We start from the raw sequence: 18,475 nt of genomic DNA, 5'->3' as shown, positions 1-18,475 counted from the left end.
ACGGACGCTTTCCCAACCACCCTGCTGTCAGGACAGCACCTCCTCTAGGAAACCCACACTGTGGCTGATGGCTGCCATACGCTGGGCACCTACTATGTGCCTGGCACTGTAATGCCCTGTCATACACTGCCCCTGGTCACATAGCTATCAAGCATCAAGGGGCACAGATGAACAGAAAGAGAGATGGCTGAAACCAGGCTTTGAACCCGAGTCTGCCTGACTCTAAACCACGTGCTTTTAACCACCAAAACTTTTACACACTGATCAAAACATTCCATAAGGGTTAGGACTACGTCGCTGTTATTTAACTCGATAGTTTCATGATTATGAATAGTATGTCTGGCACGAAGCACAAGCAATATGAACAAACATATAAGTAAAAAACACACATATTTGTATAACTGGGTTGGTTAACACTGAACAGAAAACAAGCAGAATCATTAAAACAGTAGACCCAAACTGGAAGAGGATGGCAAAGTGAGAAAGTCAAGGACAGAGAAGCCTGGTGGGCTACAGTCCGTGGAAGTGAAAAAGAGTGGACACGACTGAGTGACTGAGCATGCATGCACACAAACACAAGGCCCCAGGAGGCCCTGAATCATATGGCACCCTTAGAATGGAAGCTTCCTCTCTTCCTCTCTCCCTACCCAAGGCCCCTAGCCACAGGCTCATGGGAACCTCTCCAAAACAGAAAAAGACTCAGGGACAAGTTCAGAGGAAATCAGGAGTATCCACCGTGGTCTGAGATGGAACAAGAGTGGCTGCCTTTGAGAAGACAGGCATGCCGTAACTGTGTTCAGATCAAGTCCCTGGGGACAGAGATTTGGTAGCTAGACTCAATCCTCACTGTAGACACTCTGAAGGGAAAAGGAGACCAGGGGTTTCCTGTCATCCATCAGGGAGACCTGGAAACTTCTGCCTCAGCAGCAAAGAGATAAGGGACCAGAATCTTGGACAGAGCCGATGTGAACCTAACAAGCTCTTCCAGTAACCTTTCTGAGACCCCCCTCACGGTCATTCTGGGAGGCCTTCAGTGTAGTTTAAGGCATAATCTTAGCCAGATGGGGGAAAGCCTGGGAGAGAGGAGAGGGACCCACCATGATTAGAGGGCGAGACGGTCATTTTGGAGACCTGAGCACGTGCCTGGGTGTCTAGAAGAGACAGAGGCATCTTCAATGGTCGAGGTCAGCGTGAGGACACTGCTCCCTAGAGAGGGCCAGGGGATGGACAGAGTAGACTTGACTTCCTTCATAATTTTGCTTGAGCAAGTTCAAATAATAAAGATCTGGTCTTCGATGCCATGCCCTTGTTGATAACCTTCCGGTCTGCCATCGCTGACCACCTGCTGAGGCCTACACTCTGCCCCTGCTGACGATGACCATGGTCTAGCCCTTGCCAACATCGTCAGACCCTTTCCTTCTACCTGGCAGCATTTATGCGCCAGCCACACTGGATCTAGATCTGACTCTGGACCTCTGCACCTGCTGAACCCAATGTGGCTTGCCCTGCACTCTTTCTCTTACTTGATTCTTCCAAACCATTCCAGAAAGCTCTATTCAATGATCACTTGCTCTGTCTTCCCTGTATGTCCTACCCTCAACCCCTGCTGCAAATATCAGAAGCTTTAGAGGTGTTCCCTGAGACTTCCCAAAGGCCCCCTCTGTCTGGGACTTGCTAATTTTCATCCTTCTTCCTCAGGAGGCTGTCTTCTGTTAATCCCCGTCTCTCTGGTGGTTGGCACAGGGCCTGGTGCAAGGCAGGTACTTGGTGACAGCTGGATGGAATCGATAATAATTATTTTAAATTAACATCATGATGGCATGTTCTGTGCAAATCTTCACCAAATACTCTGCCTGTCTTCGAAGGGCTTCCATTAGAAAGTCCTGGGTGAACGTGAAAAGATGCTCACCAGCCCTGGCCATCAGGGGACTGCAAGTCAAAACCACAATGAGACACCACCTCACACCCGAAAGGGTGACTACAAAAAACACCCCAGAAAATAACAAATGTTGGCAAGGATGTGAAGAAACTGCAACCCTCATGCACTGTTGAAGGGAACAGAAAATAGTATAGCCATTATGGGAAACAGTTTGGAGGTTCCTCAAAAAATTAAATATAATATTACCATATGATCCAGCAATTCCATTTTGAGTATGTACCCAAGAGAATCAAAAAAAAGGGTCTCAAAAGAGGCATCTGTACACTGTGTTCATAGCAGGGTCATTCACAACAGCCAAAAGGTGGCAATAGCCCAAGTGTCCACTGACAAGAGGATGGATATACAAAATGCTACAAACAAGGATGCAAGCTGGCCTTAAAGGAGAGGAAATTCTGCCATGCGCCAGTGCATGGATGAACCCAGGGATATCACACTAAGTGCCATAAGCCAGTCACAAGAGGACAGACAGTGTACGAGTGCACTTACACGCGGCTCGTGCAGCAGCCAAGTTCATGGAGACAGAAAGCAGAACGGTGGTTGCCAAGGGCTGGCTGGGAGGCAGGGTGGGCACGCAGTGCTTAATGGGGACGGGTCCAGTTTAGGGAAATGAACGGAGTTCTGGAGGTGGAGGGCCGTGACGGTTACACAACACGAATGTACTTATGGCCACTAAACCATATGCTTAAAAATGGGTTAAGGTGGTACGTTTTATGTTATGTGTATTTTACCACAATACATAGTAAAGAGCCCGGTGTGAGGAGTTTGAGAGCCTGGGTTCAAACCCTGGCTCTACCACTACCCCAGGGCTTGGCTGGGGGTGGGAGCCTCAGTTGCTTCTGCTATGAAATGGGGATAATTCCCAGAGCAGGGAGGCTTTATCAATTGAGGGCTGTTTCAGGGTGAAAGTCGGTAGGGAACCTGTTCACATTACGCCTGATATTTTGTGATGAGAGTTTGTGCATCTGCGGTTTAAAAAAAAAAAAAAGGCATATGCTATTTTTGTTTCAGGAGCACAAAATCCAGCAGGGACCCTCCAAATGAGACTACTTCACTGGGAGAGAGCCTTGTTTAAGCACCACGTGCACGTTAGGCACACAGGGGATGTGCCAAGGCCTGGTTCACACCCTGCCAGTGAATTCCCTCTGCTGCCGTCTAGTGTCTAATGACAATATTGACCTTTCCTATCTGTCAGACTTGTCTTATTAAATCCTGAGGTCTTAAATGCTTTGCACACAGAGACTGACAGTTTGCCCACCCAAGCACGTGTTCATGTATAATTCATGGTGTATCGTGCTGCCTGGCAGATGAATATTTATCAGCTTTTTCATAAGAGGCAGGCTGGCGTTTCCTTTTGTTGCTACCAAAATCCTATGCTGCAGCAAATGAAATTTGTGAGCAAATAAAAAAAAAAAAAAAGAATAACAAGAAGCGAAAACTCCCCAGTCCATTCTGCTTGTAATTTTCCACTTTCCAAGGCCTCCAGCATGTGTGTGTGGAGGTGGTTTCGGTCTGGCTACGAGAGAGAACTGCTGAGTAGTCCAGAATAGAAACGCTTCCATATGCTACCCCCCACCCCCACCGAAAACTCCCCCACGCCCCACTTCTGCACTGTCTTCAACAGCAGAGGAGGCCAAGCACCTTTCAATGGTTCCAGTCCAGATGCTCTGGATGGAAATCAAGACTGGGGGGTGGGGGCGACCAAGGATAAGGAACCCTGATGAAGCTTGGTAAAGTGGCTGGTGGCACTGAGCCAGGCAATTTCATGGTTTCCACAGCGGGATGGCCCCAGGGAGGGGACAGCCCTGTGCCACACCAGCCGGGGTCTGAGGTCCCCTCCCAGGGGTGGGATGCAGGAGTGCCATGAGAAATGCTGCCGTGTCTGCGGGAGGGAGCCTGTGCCCTGGCCCCTGCTGCAGAGGAGAGCCAAGAAAGGGCTTCAGACTTGCGCCTCTGCTGCTGGCTCTTCCCACCTTGCGACTCACTGACTGTGGATTCCAGGCTGGGAGGTCAGGTGTGCATGGTTGCACTCACTGGAGGGGAGTTTCAACAGAGCTGTGGATGCAGAGTCTGTGCGGCCTGGCTGCCACCTCTCTATCCTTAGAAGACGGTGATGATATGACAACGACAATCACAGTTCATACATAATGAGCCCTTACTATATGCCAGGCCCTGCATCAAGCACATCAATTACACTACTACATACAATCCACCAAATGCTCCACTGAGACTGGTATTATCATCGTTCCCATTTTACAAATTAGGAAACTGAGGCAGAAAGATGGATTAACTCGTCTAAATTCACACAGTCCCAGCTGGGAGTCAACTGCAGGTCTGTGTGACTTGAGCCCATGCTTTCTTAACAACCCTCCATGCAATCAAGAAACTTGAGTTCAAGGGCAAAACCCACAAACGCTTGGCTGTGTGGCCTCAAGGCAATTGGTCACCTCTACGAGCCCACGTTTCAGCCTTCCCAAGAGAGGTGCGATGGTTTGTTTTGCAGGGCTGTTGTGAGGATGCACTGGGGCTTGGCAAGCTGTCAAGAGCTCTGTCAACGTTGATCAGCCGGTGGCTGCTCTCAGCAGCAACATTCACTGGGGATTTGGCACTAGGAGTGAAGACTTCTGGCTTCAGAAGTTTATGGTAGAGATGGAGAAAGGAGACATACAGGTGCAGCAATACAAGGTCAGGTACGTGTCTTCATTCATTCATCCGACAGGCAATTTATTGAGTACTTGCTCTGAGCCCAAAAACACAGAGTCCCCCAAAAAAGTGTTATTTAAGACATGGCTAAGTGCTACATCGCCGAAGAATTGATGCTTTTGAACTGTGGTGTTGGAGAAGACTCTTGAGAGTCCCTTGGACTGCAAGGAGATCCAACCAGTCCATTCTACAGGAGATCAATCCTGGGTGTTCATTGGAAGGACTGATGCTAAAGCTGAAACTGCAATACTTTGGCCACCTCATGCGACGAGTTGACTCACTGGAAAATAGTCTGATGCTGGGAAAGGTTGGGGGCGGGAGGAGAAGGGGACGACCGAGAATGAGATGGCTGGATGGCATCACCGACTCTGTGGACGTGAGTTTGAGTGAACTCCGGGAGTTGGTGATGGACAGGGAGGCCTGGCGTGCTGTCATTCATGGGGTCGCGGAGAGTCGGACACGACTGAGCGACTGAACTGAACTGAAGTGCTACACAGATGTTTAAAGAAGAAGATGCGATGGAGAATAATACGAGCAAGATCTGAACAGCAAGATGACACTGGCCTGGCCAGGACTGGGGAGAGGCGACAGTCCTCTGTACAAAGGCCCTGAGGGGAGCGTTTGGGACCACAAGCCCTCTTTTCACAGACTGTCAGGGTGCTAGTGCCAAGTGCAATTCCCTGCGGGAACGATGACCTTCCACCCTGCTGGGAGCCCTCCTACCTGGGACCTGCTCTTCCTGTGGTTCTAATTCTTTTTCTGCACTTCCTCAGGCAGGGTTTTAGAAGGACCGTTCTGGGATGGGCAGTGTTGTAAGTGACACTACAGGGGGCACGGTCTGGAGTAGGGGTGCGGGTCAAACGTCAGGCCATCTTCATCTTTGCCCCCGAGACCCGACTCTCAGATCCCAGCTGCCCCCGGGCTATCCCCTGCAGAACAGAAGCATCAGCGCCACCACACCCCCACCCCACCCCACCGTGCCCCCACTCCCAGGTCCACGTACCTTCCTCTCGTCCACTCTTTCTGGGGCTGATATGAGCTCCTTCAAGAGCACAGGGTCCAGCACCTGGAACCTTCGGCGGAACTGAGTAAGCCCCATGTGGTCAGCATAACCTGGGGTGTGGGAAGCAGGAGAAGAACAAAGAATCCAAGTGAGATGCCCAGCCCAGGGGTCTACTACCAGCCTTGCTACTCGCCTGCTGTGTGCACTCACTTCTCGCGGCCTCAGTTTCCCTGTTTGCTAATATAAGACACCGGGTTCCATCAGCATTTGCCAAATGCATTCCCCAGAACACAGACCCCATAAGAGCTCCACTGAACGCTTGAAAAAGCTGCCCCCTCCTCTGCCTCTTGGAAGGTCATGATGTGTATCAATACCAAAGTCAAAGGCTCCAGAACCTCTGCAGGGACGATGCCTGATTAGCGTGACTTAACCCAGAGTTCTCCAAACATGCTGGACCATAGGAAAATGTTTTGATCCAACAGATTTTACCACTCCACAGACTGCACGTGGGAAACACTGCATCAGGCCATATCTAAGGGTTCTTTAAATCTAAAGTGTACGATGCACACAGCTGCACCCTTCTGTGTGGAAACTGAAAAGCTACTGAGAGAATGTGATGTTCGAGCTGGCCTTTGAGGGGCTATGAGAGTCTGCCAGAGGATTCTGTGTGGAAGAAAGTCCAGACAGAGGAAGTCAGAGCAGGAAACAGAAGGTCTGTTCCACAGTCATGGTAACACCATTTACAGAGTTTTCATGTGTGTAAGACACTAGGATAACAACTTCCTTGTTTCATAGAGACTCTGGGGCCTGTGTTACTATTCCATTATACAGATGTGGAAACTGAGGACTAGAGTTCAAGTCATGGAGCCCAAAGTGACATGGATCGTAACTCTCCCTGCGGGGAGACAAACCCAAACAAGATGATGTGATGGAGAATAACATGAGCCAAGATCTGAACAGTAAGATGACACTGGCTTGGCAAAGACTGGGGAGATAAATGTAGATAGCGACAGTAACTAATCCAGCAGAGAGGAACCAACAGTGAGGTCAAAGATGAGCAGGGACTGGGTCCCCAAGGGACCTAAACTCACATTCCAGACTTCAAGGCTGACCACATAGAGACCTGGAGGCTGGGAGGTTATAGGGCTGCCATTGTGAATCAGACCTACCTGGGTTCGTATCTCCTATCTGCCCTGGTTAGCCCTCTGACCAGTGACAGATGGCTCTTGTTTCTTTGAGATTCAAGTTCTTCACTTGTTCAATGAGAATAATAACAACTTATTGACCAGAGACATATTAATATGTCTTTGGTTACCCAACTGTTATTGACCAGAGTGTTTCAATATTCATTTACATAATAAATTGCTAGCCAGGGGCATTAGTTTCTGCAAAAATCCCCTGGTCAATAATGTGCTAAGATCTCTTGTCACATAGTCACGACAAGGATTAAATCCAATAATAATTACAGAAAAAGAAGCTAATGTGTTTTGAGCACTTGTCCATGTCCAGGCACTTTTCTTATTCCCTTATTAATTCATCAGCCCACTCGATAGCTCTCTGAAACCTGAGCTGTTACAGGACAGGAAAGGGACGCATGACCTAGGGGCCTGACAGTATCAACTACGGCCACGTACAGGCCAACTGGCTCCAGAGCCTGGGCTGTGCCCATCAGGCTGCCCTGTATGTAACACATGATGAACATTTACTGTGTGAAGCACTCTGTGAGAACACCACCACTGAGTGTGTGTAACCACATGGTGCCCCGAGCATCTGAAGTGCCCGGAAAACAGCATATGCATACGTGCATCATGTATGCCTATGTCTATGTGTACAGGCACATCTCAGAGATACCATGGGCTCAGTTCCAGACCACTGCAACAAATCAAATATCATAAAACTTTTTCGGTTTCTCAGTGCACATAAAAGTTAAATTTACACTATACTATATTCTATTAAGTGTGCAATAGCATTATGTCTAAAAAACAATGTGCAGACCTTCATTTAAAAAATTTATTACTAAATAAAAAATACTAACCATCATCTCAGCCTTCATCAAGTTGTAAGTTTTTGTTGGTGGAGGGTTAGAAATACTGCAAGAATGACCAAATGTGACACAGAGATGCAAAGTGAGCAAATGCTATTGGAAAAAGTGGTACCAACAGACTGACATGAAACAGGCTTACCACAAACCTTCAATTTATGGAAAAAAAAACAAACACTGTGCTCTAAGCACAACAGAACAAGGCCTGCTTGTATATCTGTTACACACACATACAGTCTAAATTGCAAATCTGTGACATCAATAACTGTATATGGATCTTTGTATGCAAGTAAATATTTCTCACATGGTGTGAGAGACAGAAGTGACTCAGAGCAGAAAACAATGAGGAAACAAACCAGGTCTCGGAAGCAGAAATTGGCAGGAGACTTCAACCCGTCACTGAGTTGGAAGCCCTTCGTGAGTTGGGCCCTGAGACAGCACAGGGTGGACACACAGGGAGGAAGGGTACTCGCTGACCGCGCCTACATGCAAGGGCTCTAACCACAGGCCAGGGCACCTCCTGCCAGCCAGGTGTAATTGAACGACCTGGGCTGTGACCGGCTCGCGTGTCCCCATGACAGTGTCTGTCTTCCTATGCCAGCGGTTGTGCAGACAGGAGGGGAAATCAATGCGATGCTGGGGGAAGCAAGCAGTTCATGGTTGCTGCCAGCTGCTCCCGGCTTCTCTGGCCAGCACCTCGCGCCCAGGACTCAGGATGAGTGCCGTGGGAGGAGACAGGGCAGTGACCACAAGCTGAGGGGGGCAGTGACCGAGGAAATAGTAAACAAGTGGGGGCCCACCTAGACTTCAATCAGCCCCAGCCACCCCTTCCCCTGACTTTGCCTGAGCTGTTCCTATCAGGGAAGGGAATCCACAGGGTGGCCGATGGGGTCTCAGAGACAGAAAAGAATGGGAAAATTTCAGATCAAACTCAGCTCAGAAGAGGAGCTAACGCGGGGACCCTGGTGCATGCCCACTTTCTAAAATATGGGTCTAACCCTTCATTCCTTTGATGGAAACCCCTCCTTCCCCATCAAGCCCATCACCTCCTCAGCTGGACTGGGGAAAGCCACTCTTCCAAAGATGGGGTTAGGCCTCCCCGGTGAGTCCACCCCTCTTCTCCTACCCCCACCCCCGCTCACTGTGAACCTGGAAACCCAGGCTCTCCCACACCTCCCTGCCTCTGCACACAGTGCTCCTGCGACCAAGCCCTCCCTCTCCCCGCACCACCCAGAGGCAAGAAGTTGCTTTCCTCTAAGACTCAATGAAGATATTACCTCCACTGGGCATTGGTACCTCCCGCATCCCTGCATGACCCATGCCATGGTCACACCATACAATCATCACCTGTTTCCATATGGATTTCCCAAACCAGGCTGAGCATCCTGAAGGCCAAATATTAATGACTGAGGAAATTCCACCCTCAATTCCAAGGCAGATGCTCCTAAGATGTTTGTTGTTGAAAGGAAGATGGGTGAGACACACCCCAAGCCTTCCAGGTCGTTGAAGTTGTTGAGTCGCTCAGTTGTGTCCGACTCTTTTGTCACCCCATAGACTACAGCCAACCAAGCTCCTCTGTCCATGGGATTCTCCAGGCAAGAATACTGCAGTGGGTTGCCATACCCTCCTCCAGGGGGTCTTCCTAACTCAGGGATTGAACCTCCATCTCCTGCATTGCAGGTGGATTTTTTTTACCACTGAGCCACCAGGGAAGCCCTACCTTCCAGGAGTGCACAACCAATTCAGGAATGGTTGGACTTTGGGCTCAAAGAGCAAGTCTCAAGGAGTTAGTGACAAGGTGCTTGCTTCCTGCTCATCTCTCACCTGCTCTGTGCAGACGCAGTGCCTCCAGGATGTAGGATCCTGCGAGCTGCACCCTCAGTGCGGGGATGTCCAAGGGCAGGGACCTGCCTGCCTCAGGTTTGTCTCCACCAGGCTGTGGCGGAGTCGGAGACCCCTGCCCGCCTCTGCTCTCCACCGCTGCACTCGGCACCAGGCAGTGGATGAAGTGTAACTGAGACCGTCTGATCACGCTGATCAATGCATCCTAGGACCAAGAAGAGATGGGGTCAGGGCCAGAGTGAGACCGACAAGGGTCTGGACACTCCCCAAACATACATTCAGTCTGACCTGGGCATCTCTGGAGGCCCCTGTGTCCTACCGCAAGGACCTCTTATCCATGGCCCAATTTGTACTCATGAAATAAAGGACCTCTATAACGATCCTTATTATCATAGATGGAAAAACTGGGACAAGGAGAGGACAAATGAGTGGCCCTAAGCAGAGGGGGCCAGTCACCCAAGAAGAAAACTAGAGCCCAGAACCTAGGCTGAGGGCTTTTCCAGGATAAGATGCTACGAGTCGTCTCCTCAAGCCCTCCTTCCCGTGTCCCACCCTCCTGAGCTCAGCCTAATCTCTTGTTACTGGATTACCGTGTCCAGGTGACATCTTCACACCAGGGCTGGGTCCAACCGCCCTCTCTACGGGGAGCCTGGAGGTGGACATGCTGGCCTTTGAGAGGTGAGGGAGGGAGGCAGGCAGAACAGAGCTGGCTGCGATGTTTGTCACCTTGGTCAGCAAGGCGACCTATTTCCTGCCAACTTCCTGAAGCTGCTCAAGTGAAACCAAGGAGTTGAGGCTTAGGCCTCAGACTGGGATGGTTCACTGCGCTGCCCTGAGCCTCGGCTTCTTTCTCAGTGGAGCGTGGGGGTTGGCTGCCTGTCCCTTCAGGCCTGCTGGGGAGTTCAGACCTGGTGCGCCTGGATAACTCGCCCTGGGGGTGGGTGGGGAGGCCCCCCGCCGCCATGGGAATAGGGCCCCGCTTACCATCTGCAGCTTGATCTGGGAGCAGGGGGCTTTCCTCTTCACCGCGGCCAGGCTGCTGGCGAACGTCCTCCGCACCGCGCAGCTCCGCTGCTGGGCCTGCTGGGAGGTGCCCTCCAGGCCGGCCACGGCCCGGCACACGGGGGACAGCTTGGCCCGGGACTGGAACAGGGTCCTCAGCTCCTCCCTGGCAGGTAGGTGGGGAGAGAGAGAGGGGGCTTCAGGTGGTTTGGGGGCGAGCGAAGGGGACCCCCTTGCCTCTGGACATCTGCTTCCTGAAACCATGTCCTAGCTGTCAAGTCTGTTCATAGTCCCTTCTGCCAGATGATCCTTTGTTCGGGAACAAACGCCAGCATCTTCCTTCATGCCTCTCTCCCTCTCCTGACCTCAGAGCATCTTCCTTCTACTGGATGTTCCTGTCACTTACATACCTGCAGGAACTCTACCCAGCTAGCACTTTCTTAGAGGGTAAAATCACCTCAGTTATCTCTAGAACTGGTCTGAGCACAGCGGGTGCTTAGTCTGTCCAACAGACAGTTTGAGCACCAAGAAGACCCTACCGAACCCCAGGATGAAGCTGGGACCCAGGGAAGGCCTCGGGCTCTCTGGCTGCCCCGGCCTCTCCCTTCCACTAGAAGCCTGTGGGCAACTCCCCTACAAATCCAGACCCCATGCAGACCAGCCCTCAAGACCCTTATTCATCCCTGCTCTGGGCCCAACTGACTGCACGGCCATTAAGAAAATGAGTCTTGCCAGATGCACCGAGGTTGCTGAAAGCAGTTCCATGCCTTGCAGAGCACATAGACTGACAATGGTTCAAAGATGCTCAAGGTGCAACAAAAGTCTGGAGAGGCAGCCTGGAGAGTCCCTGGAAGCGGGAGCCCTGAGAAGGCAGGCTGTGGGCACCCCGGCTGGTACAGGGAGAGGAGGTGGTGCCCACAGCCCTGACCCTGCGTGAGGATGGCCCCATCAGTGGCACTGGGAGAACCGACCGCTGGTCTGAAATGTGTGGTGTGGCCTGGGGCAGTCACGGGTCCTCTCTGGACCTCCCGATACACGGCACAAAGGTTGAGTGAGCATGAGCACCTCCCGGGAACACCCCCAGCATCCCCGAGAGACTAGATACACCCAGGAATCAAAAAGCTACACAAGCAGTCCTGGTGAATCGGGATCCTGACTCGAACCACAGGCTAAGAAGAAGTGTTGTCTGCCCTCAAACTCACCAACCTGTGGCTCTCAAGCCTGCAAGACACCCTGCTGGGATTTACTGCCATACCTGCCGTACTCTCCTACTCCTGAGCACACGCTGCTCCTTGTCCCAAAAGGTTCCACACTCACCAGGCCACCTGGTTAACCAAGGTGTGCCTGCTCTTCCCCAACTCTACACCCCTCACTCAGCTTGAGGGTTTCTGAGCAGCAGGGGGATTTACAAAGAGGCCACAAGATGTGTTGAGGGGTAACCATGAACCAGGTTCCTTAGTAAACCATCCACTCTGTTATGTCACCAAAGCCTTACATCACACTTGTAAGCCTGGCAGCATCATTCCCACTTCTCAGACTGTGAAACTGAGGCCCGGTTCATGCAGCTTGAAAAAGGCAAAAGCAGAACCTGAGCATCTGCCTGACTCCAGAGCTGTGCGATGTGGCCTCACCCAAAAAGCCCTGAGGCTGCAGAGAAGGAAGTGAGGAACCCGGGAGGAGGAAAGGGGCTGCCCACGGCTGCCCGGGGACGCAGGGCCGGGTGGGGCTGGGCTCAGGTCCCGCTTCCCATACGGCGCCCCATGTGCTTGGACTCCTCCATCTGTCCTGCCCGCTGACTAGACCGCTCTCTGGGAGCTGTGCACCCCGGAGTCCCCACTAGATTTTTCCAGTCAACTTTGACCATCCGGGTCTGAGAACATCTTCCAAGGAGCACTTAGACCCAAACTGTATTCTGGCTCTGCCACTCTTTTGTCATATGGTCAAAGGTGAACCACTGTACCTCCTGGGGCCTCAGTTTTCTCATTTATAAAATGGGGCTAGGGACACAGTTGTAAGGATTAAAAAGACCCTTATAGGAACTTCCCTGGTGGCACTGTTCCCTACGCAGGAGGCCCAGGTTCAATCCCTAGCCAGCGAACGAGATCTACATGCTGCAACTAAAGACACAGCACAGTCAAATAAATCAGTAAATAAATATATATATGTATATTTTAAAGACCCTTATAAAGCGCTTACCCTGATGCCAGGTGCACAGCAGGTAGTAAGTGTGGTCTCAGCTTCACATGCGCGTGCACACACACACACACTCCCCCAACAAGCATTTTCCAATAACTCTCTGCATTCAAGGCAGCCCTCGCCAGCACGTCTGAGCAGAGCAGTCAAGAAATGCAGTCAGCTTTTTTTAGGCTGCAAAAAGTTATCACCTCGGTTTTATGATCCCCTAGTTGGAGGATGTCCATAAAAGTCCTTCCAGTCACATCATCTCCCAGATACTTAATGAAAGGCCGGAAGCCAGAATAAGAAGTCACAGCTTCCTGGCTTTGGTCCCACCCCCCAGACAGCCGGCTTCCTCCTTGGCTGGACTCAGGCCAGTCCCAGGAGATGCAGAACCGCTCCTCTTGGAGTTACAGGTCTTTGTGTCATTAGGGAAGGGTCCTCATACCAGCTCTCTATCACTGACTGCGCTGCTATGACTGCATGGCCCCAGCAGCTCGAATGGCCCCCACTCATCCCCAGCCCTGGCTGGGCTCACCTGCTTGAATGCTGCAGGACCTGGGGGGCGTCCAGGGCTGAAAGGTTGGGTTTGGCCCTGTGGAGCCAGCCCGTGAGGTCATAGCGCACAGGGTCGCGCCCCAGCTGGTGGGCGATCTCGCACTGGAGGGGCTGCTCACAGGTCCGGAGGGCAGAAGTTCCTGAAAGCAGACACAGGGCACGAGTGCTGGGGCCTGGCGAGGACACCCTGTCACTGCTTGGCGTCTTTGAGAACACGCTTTTCCCCTTTTGATACGATTCAAGCCATCGTTTCTGGGCACTGTTTCCCCTGCTCTGTGCGTTTACATGCACAGCTTCCAATCTGCTTCTGTTCCTCCTTGCTTCCTCTGTCAGTTTTTCTGCTGTAGACTGTTTTTAAAGTCTTTATTGAATTTGTTACAATACTGTTTCTGTTTTACATTTTGATTTTTCGGCTTCAAGGCACGCAGGATGTTAGTTCGCTGAACAGAGATCTAACCCACATCCCCTACATTGGAAGGCGAAGTCTTAACCACTGGACCACTAGGAAAGGAAAGCCCCTCCTCCTTGCTTTCTAAAATCGAAGATGACTGCGTTCCGCAATGACCATTAGCACATACCATCTCTGTGATTTTTTGGCGTGCTGTGATTCATGGGGTCGCAAAGAGTCGGACACGACTGAGCGACTGAACTGAACTGATGAATTACCTGGACCATTTTTAAATGTTTTCTTTCAATCGACTCACAGTTTTACAGGTAAAATCCATTTGTAAAGAAGCATTACACTGCAGGTTTGGTGTGCCAGCTATATTTACTTTCTAATATTCATGGAAATAAATACACGATTATTAAATATTTTGAAAATACATGTAGGTACCACTCAAAATTGTCTGGAATACCAGTTGCCAAATAAACACACAGTAAATTCTTGGGAGATGCTGGTGGACACCTGGTTCCCAGGGACAGAGTGGGAGAAACAAAGGGGCCTGGAGTCAGAGAAGACCCAGGTTCAAATCCTGACCTGATTGTGTTTTTAGAGTGGGACAGGGGCCAAACCACCTAGACCTCTGAGCCTTGGTCTCTTCCTCCGCCCAGCATGCACCTTAGGTGAGAGGCAACAGCCAGTGAGCCCCACGTGTTCTGCTTGAGTGAATGTTCTCATTAACTCAGAGCTAATCTGAAAGCCCAGAGGCAAAAAATAATTTTTTTAATACCAAAATGTCTGAGTTAATGCGTCTATCAGTCAGTCCAGGACAAGAATCTCTCCCCTGGGACCCAAGAGCCTTCCCATGTCTTCAGGTCTCACAGAGAGAGGAAAGGGCTTCGAGTCCTGCCCCCACCACACCCTACAGGACACCTCTGCTTCTGGCCCCGCTTTCTGTGTCTTTAGCCTGAAAGCCAGGATCCAGGAAACATCCATTTGAGAACCTGGTTCACTCGATTCCACATCAGAGCAGAGCAGGAGATGGGCAGGGAGGGGCAATGGCAGGGGTCCACAGGGCCTGGCTCTGGCCCAGGCCCTGGGGAGACAGCAGAGCACAAGACAGGTATCCTCTGACCTGGGTGGGGGGCCGCATATAGGGAGGTTGTCAGGCTAATGAGAAGCAAGCCAAGAGAACAGGGTGCCAAACATCCCAGAACCCAGAAGGGGCCCTGATGGAGACGAGGAGTGCGTCAGGAAGGAACAGTGTGGCTACAGAGAGGACAGGTCAGGGAGGCCTCTGCGGAGGAGCACTGAGCAGGGAGCCAAAGAAGGAGGACTTACAAACGCTTCTGGGCGCACCCGAGCCCCTCTGTCCTCACCCCAGGCCCGGCGGTGTCACCATCTTACAGGCGGGGAAGGAGGTGACCTCCCACAACGCACACACATGGCAGCTAACTAGTGGAGCACGGGTCCAACCCAGGATGCTCGGGTCCAATGCCTGGATAGGCTGCTAACAGCTCTGTCTCTTGGCTTTCTGTGGGTCTGGGTGACTTTCCTCCTGTACTGTCCCCCAGGAAGAAAATAACCGTTCCAGAACCCTGGAGACATTTCCTGAACACGGGGAACACAGGGCCCTGGTCAGCCATCAGGCCTCTCCAAGGCCCCAGGTGCTCCCCAGAGGTGGGGTGTGGTGGTGCCCATACTGCCCGGCTCAGACTAAGGGCCCCACAAATAGCAGTTCCCGCTCCCCACCCGATGGCAGAGGCCAGTACCTCAGAAAACAGAGTTGACCTTCTGGAACAGACAGGATCATGGCAGCATCACACCGAGCACTACGACCCCCACCTCCAGGGTGAGGGCAGTCCAGGGTCGTGTACACATATACAAGTACACAGACTCATATTTCATGACTGTGCAGCAGAAAGAAAGATTGATAGTAATAATACAAAAGTATATTATATTGGTTTGCTACAGCTGCCATAACAAAGCATTACCGAATATGTGGCTGGAAGCCCAAGGTCAAGGTGTTACCAGGGTTGGTTTCACTGATGCCTCTCTCCTTGGCTTGCAGATGGATACCTTTTCCCTGTGTCTTTCTTTGTGTATGTCTGTGTCCTAATCTCTCCTCCGTAGGACCAGTCATATTAAATTAGGTCCCACCACAGTGACCTCCTGAGAAATCTGTATGGACATCAAGAAGCAATAGTCAGAACTGGACACGAACAACAGACTGGTTCCAAATAGGAAACAGAGTACATCAAGGCTGTATATTGTCACCCTGCTTATTTAACTTATACGCAGAGTACATCATGAGGAACGCTGGGCTGGAAGAAGCACAAGCTGGAATCAAAACTGCAGGTAGAAATATCAATAACCTCAGATACGCAGATGATATCACCCTTATGGCAGAAAGCGAAGAACTAAAGAGCCTCTTAATGAAAGTGAAAGAGGAGAGTGAAAAAGTTGGCTTAAAACTCAGTATTCAGAAAACTAAGATCATGGCCTCCAGTACCATCACTTAATGGCAAATAGATGGGAAAACAGTGGAAACAGTGAGAGACTTTATATTTTTGGGTTCCAAAATCACTGCTGACGGTGACTGCAGCCATGAAATTAAAAGACGGTTACTCCTTGGAAGAAAAGCTATGACCAACCCAGATAGCATATTAAAAAGCAGAGACATGACTTTACCAACAAAGGTCCATCTAGTCAAAGCTATGGTTTTTCCAGTGGTTATGTATGGATGTGAGAGCTGGACTATAAAGAAAGCTGAGCGCCAAAGAATTGATGCTTTTGAACTGTGGTGTTGGAGAAGACTCTTGAGAGTCCCTTGGACCTCAAGGAGATCCAACCAGTCCATCCTAAAGGAAATCAGTCCTGGATATTCATAGGAAGGACTGATCCTAAATCTGAAACTCCAATACTCTGGCCACCTGATGCAAAGAACCGACTCATTGGAAAAGACCCTGATGCTGGGAAAGATTGAAGGCGGGAGGAGAAGGGGCTGACAGAAGATGAGATGGTTGGATGGCATCACTGACGCAATGGACATGAGTTTGAGTAAGCTGCAGGAGTTGGTGATGGACAGGGAAGCCTGGCGTGCTGCATGCAGTCCATGGGTCCACAAAGAGTCAGATATGACTGAGCGACTGAACAGTAACCTTTGTTAAACTTACTTACCTCTTTAAGGACCCTGCATCTATAGGAAGTCCCATTCCTAGGTGCTAGGGGTTAGAAATTCAATGTACGAATTTTTGAGGAGGGGGAATATAATCCACAATATATACTTAAAACGTGTATTTGCCTTAAAGTCTATTTTTTTCCTTCTACTTTTAACAGAAATTAAAAGACTGTCGTGGACCCCTAAGAGTACTGTGGGCCCCAGGCACAGCTCCTCCTGGGCCCAGGCAAGTCATCGCAGAGTCAAGCTCTCAGGAGCCATGCAGGTACCAATATTCTGGGTGTGGTCCCGGGAGAGCGATTGGAGCCATCAGGTACAGAAGCACTCCACGTGTGTCCCAGACAGAGGCTCCAGCCCAGCAGCACTGAGTGCTGTCCACGTCTTTCTCCAGCTCCTCCAATTTCTCATAAGCCACTCCAGTCAGTAGGTCACCCCAAACACTCCCATCGGAGCTGCACTTTTCTTGGTGGCCAGGGACCTCCATGCAGCCAAGTCACAGCCATTCTTCAACCACGCCTCACTCAAACTTTCAAGTAGCATTTAACTTGGTGGGTCTGTCCCTCCTCCTGAGGCTTCCAAAACACCACACCTTCCCACCCCCCGCCTCCAACATCCCCGGCCACTCCTCCCCAGCTACCTTTGCTGGACACAGGCCTTGTCCCTGGGATGTCCCAGGGCCAAATCCCTGGCCATCTTCACTGCCAACCTTCATTCCTTCAGTGATCCAAACTAGAACTGTGTGGTCCTCAATGTCTTCTTACAGATTTTGTATTTTTTCTTTATCATCCATCTGCTCTGCTGGAATGTCAGCCCCTTGGGTGGAGGGACTGTTTTGTTTTGTTCACAGATGTATTTCTCAGCCTACATTTCAGTTGCTCCAGAATTATTTGTTGAAGGAACCAGTGAACGAACAAGCCCACAATCTGACCGCCATGTTAGGTGGGACCTGGAAGACCCCACAGTGCATTTGTCTTCTTACAGGCCTGGGGCATCCAGGTGGAAGGGGGCTTACTCAAGGCTGAAAGGCAGACATGGCTTGTGTTGAGTCTGCCTTCTGACATGCACCGTCCAGGTGATCACAGACAAGCGTTCTCTACAAGCCTCTCTCTGGAGCTCACTTTCCTCATCCTGGAGGCGGGGCGGGGGGTGGGGTAAGAATACTGACTTCTAAATACGGGACAGAATTTGACCAGACACTCTACACAAAGCCCTGAGCTCGGCCCCTGCATGGAGTGCACACAGCACTCCTCCAACCCCTGGAAAGATGGGGATGATATTCTTCGTTGTATTACAGCCTCGGCCTCCTCAGTAACAACTGCAGCACTTGGCAGTTGATGACCAAGCTCTGCAGGTACATCCCCTCACCCCACCACGGCAGTAGAAATTCTGGAGAGAAGGCAGCCAGGGCAAGCTCCATCTCCATTGTTCAAAATGTTGTGAGATTGGTTTGGTGCCACATTGGTGAAATTACAAATAGATGGACTTGAACTTAAAGCTGATGGATGCCAAACCCCATGGCCTCTGAACTCACTGTTTCAGCTCCAAGCATCCACTCCCTTGCACTTCTCCTTTAGCCAATCCAGCCCATCAGCCAGTGCTTGGCAACTCCGGAGTCGGCCCACCTCCCCAGGGAGGTGGCTCCTCTCACCTCC

At 50.8% G+C, this 18,475-nt stretch overlaps 1 protein-coding gene across 4 annotated transcripts in view; it reads right to left on the bottom strand.

Annotated features, from left to right (window-relative positions):
- The window catches only part of MYO18B (myosin XVIIIB), a 232,041-nt gene that overhangs the window by 143,201 nt on the left and 70,365 nt on the right, over nt 1–18,475 (bottom strand). For all 4 annotated transcript variants that reach the window (XM_055405416.2, XM_055405418.2, XM_055405415.2 and 1 more), the window contains 4 exons: nt 13,241–13,400; nt 10,510–10,693; nt 9,508–9,730; nt 5,643–5,752 (listed from right to left, as the gene is read on the bottom strand). In XM_055405416.2, the coding sequence (XP_055261391.2) occupies nt 5,643–5,752; nt 9,508–9,730; nt 10,510–10,693; nt 13,241–13,400 (677 nt within the window). The remainder of the gene's footprint in view (nt 1–5,642; nt 5,753–9,507; nt 9,731–10,509; nt 10,694–13,240; nt 13,401–18,475) is intronic.

The sequence above is a fragment of the Moschus berezovskii genome, chromosome 19 (genome assembly GCF_049115385.1).
Source record: "Moschus berezovskii isolate FMDL1 chromosome 19, NW_MosBer_1.0, whole genome shotgun sequence".
NCBI classification, from domain to species: Eukaryota; Metazoa; Chordata; class Mammalia; order Artiodactyla; family Moschidae; genus Moschus; species Moschus berezovskii.
This window is presented reverse-complemented; position numbering and strand designations above follow the sequence as displayed.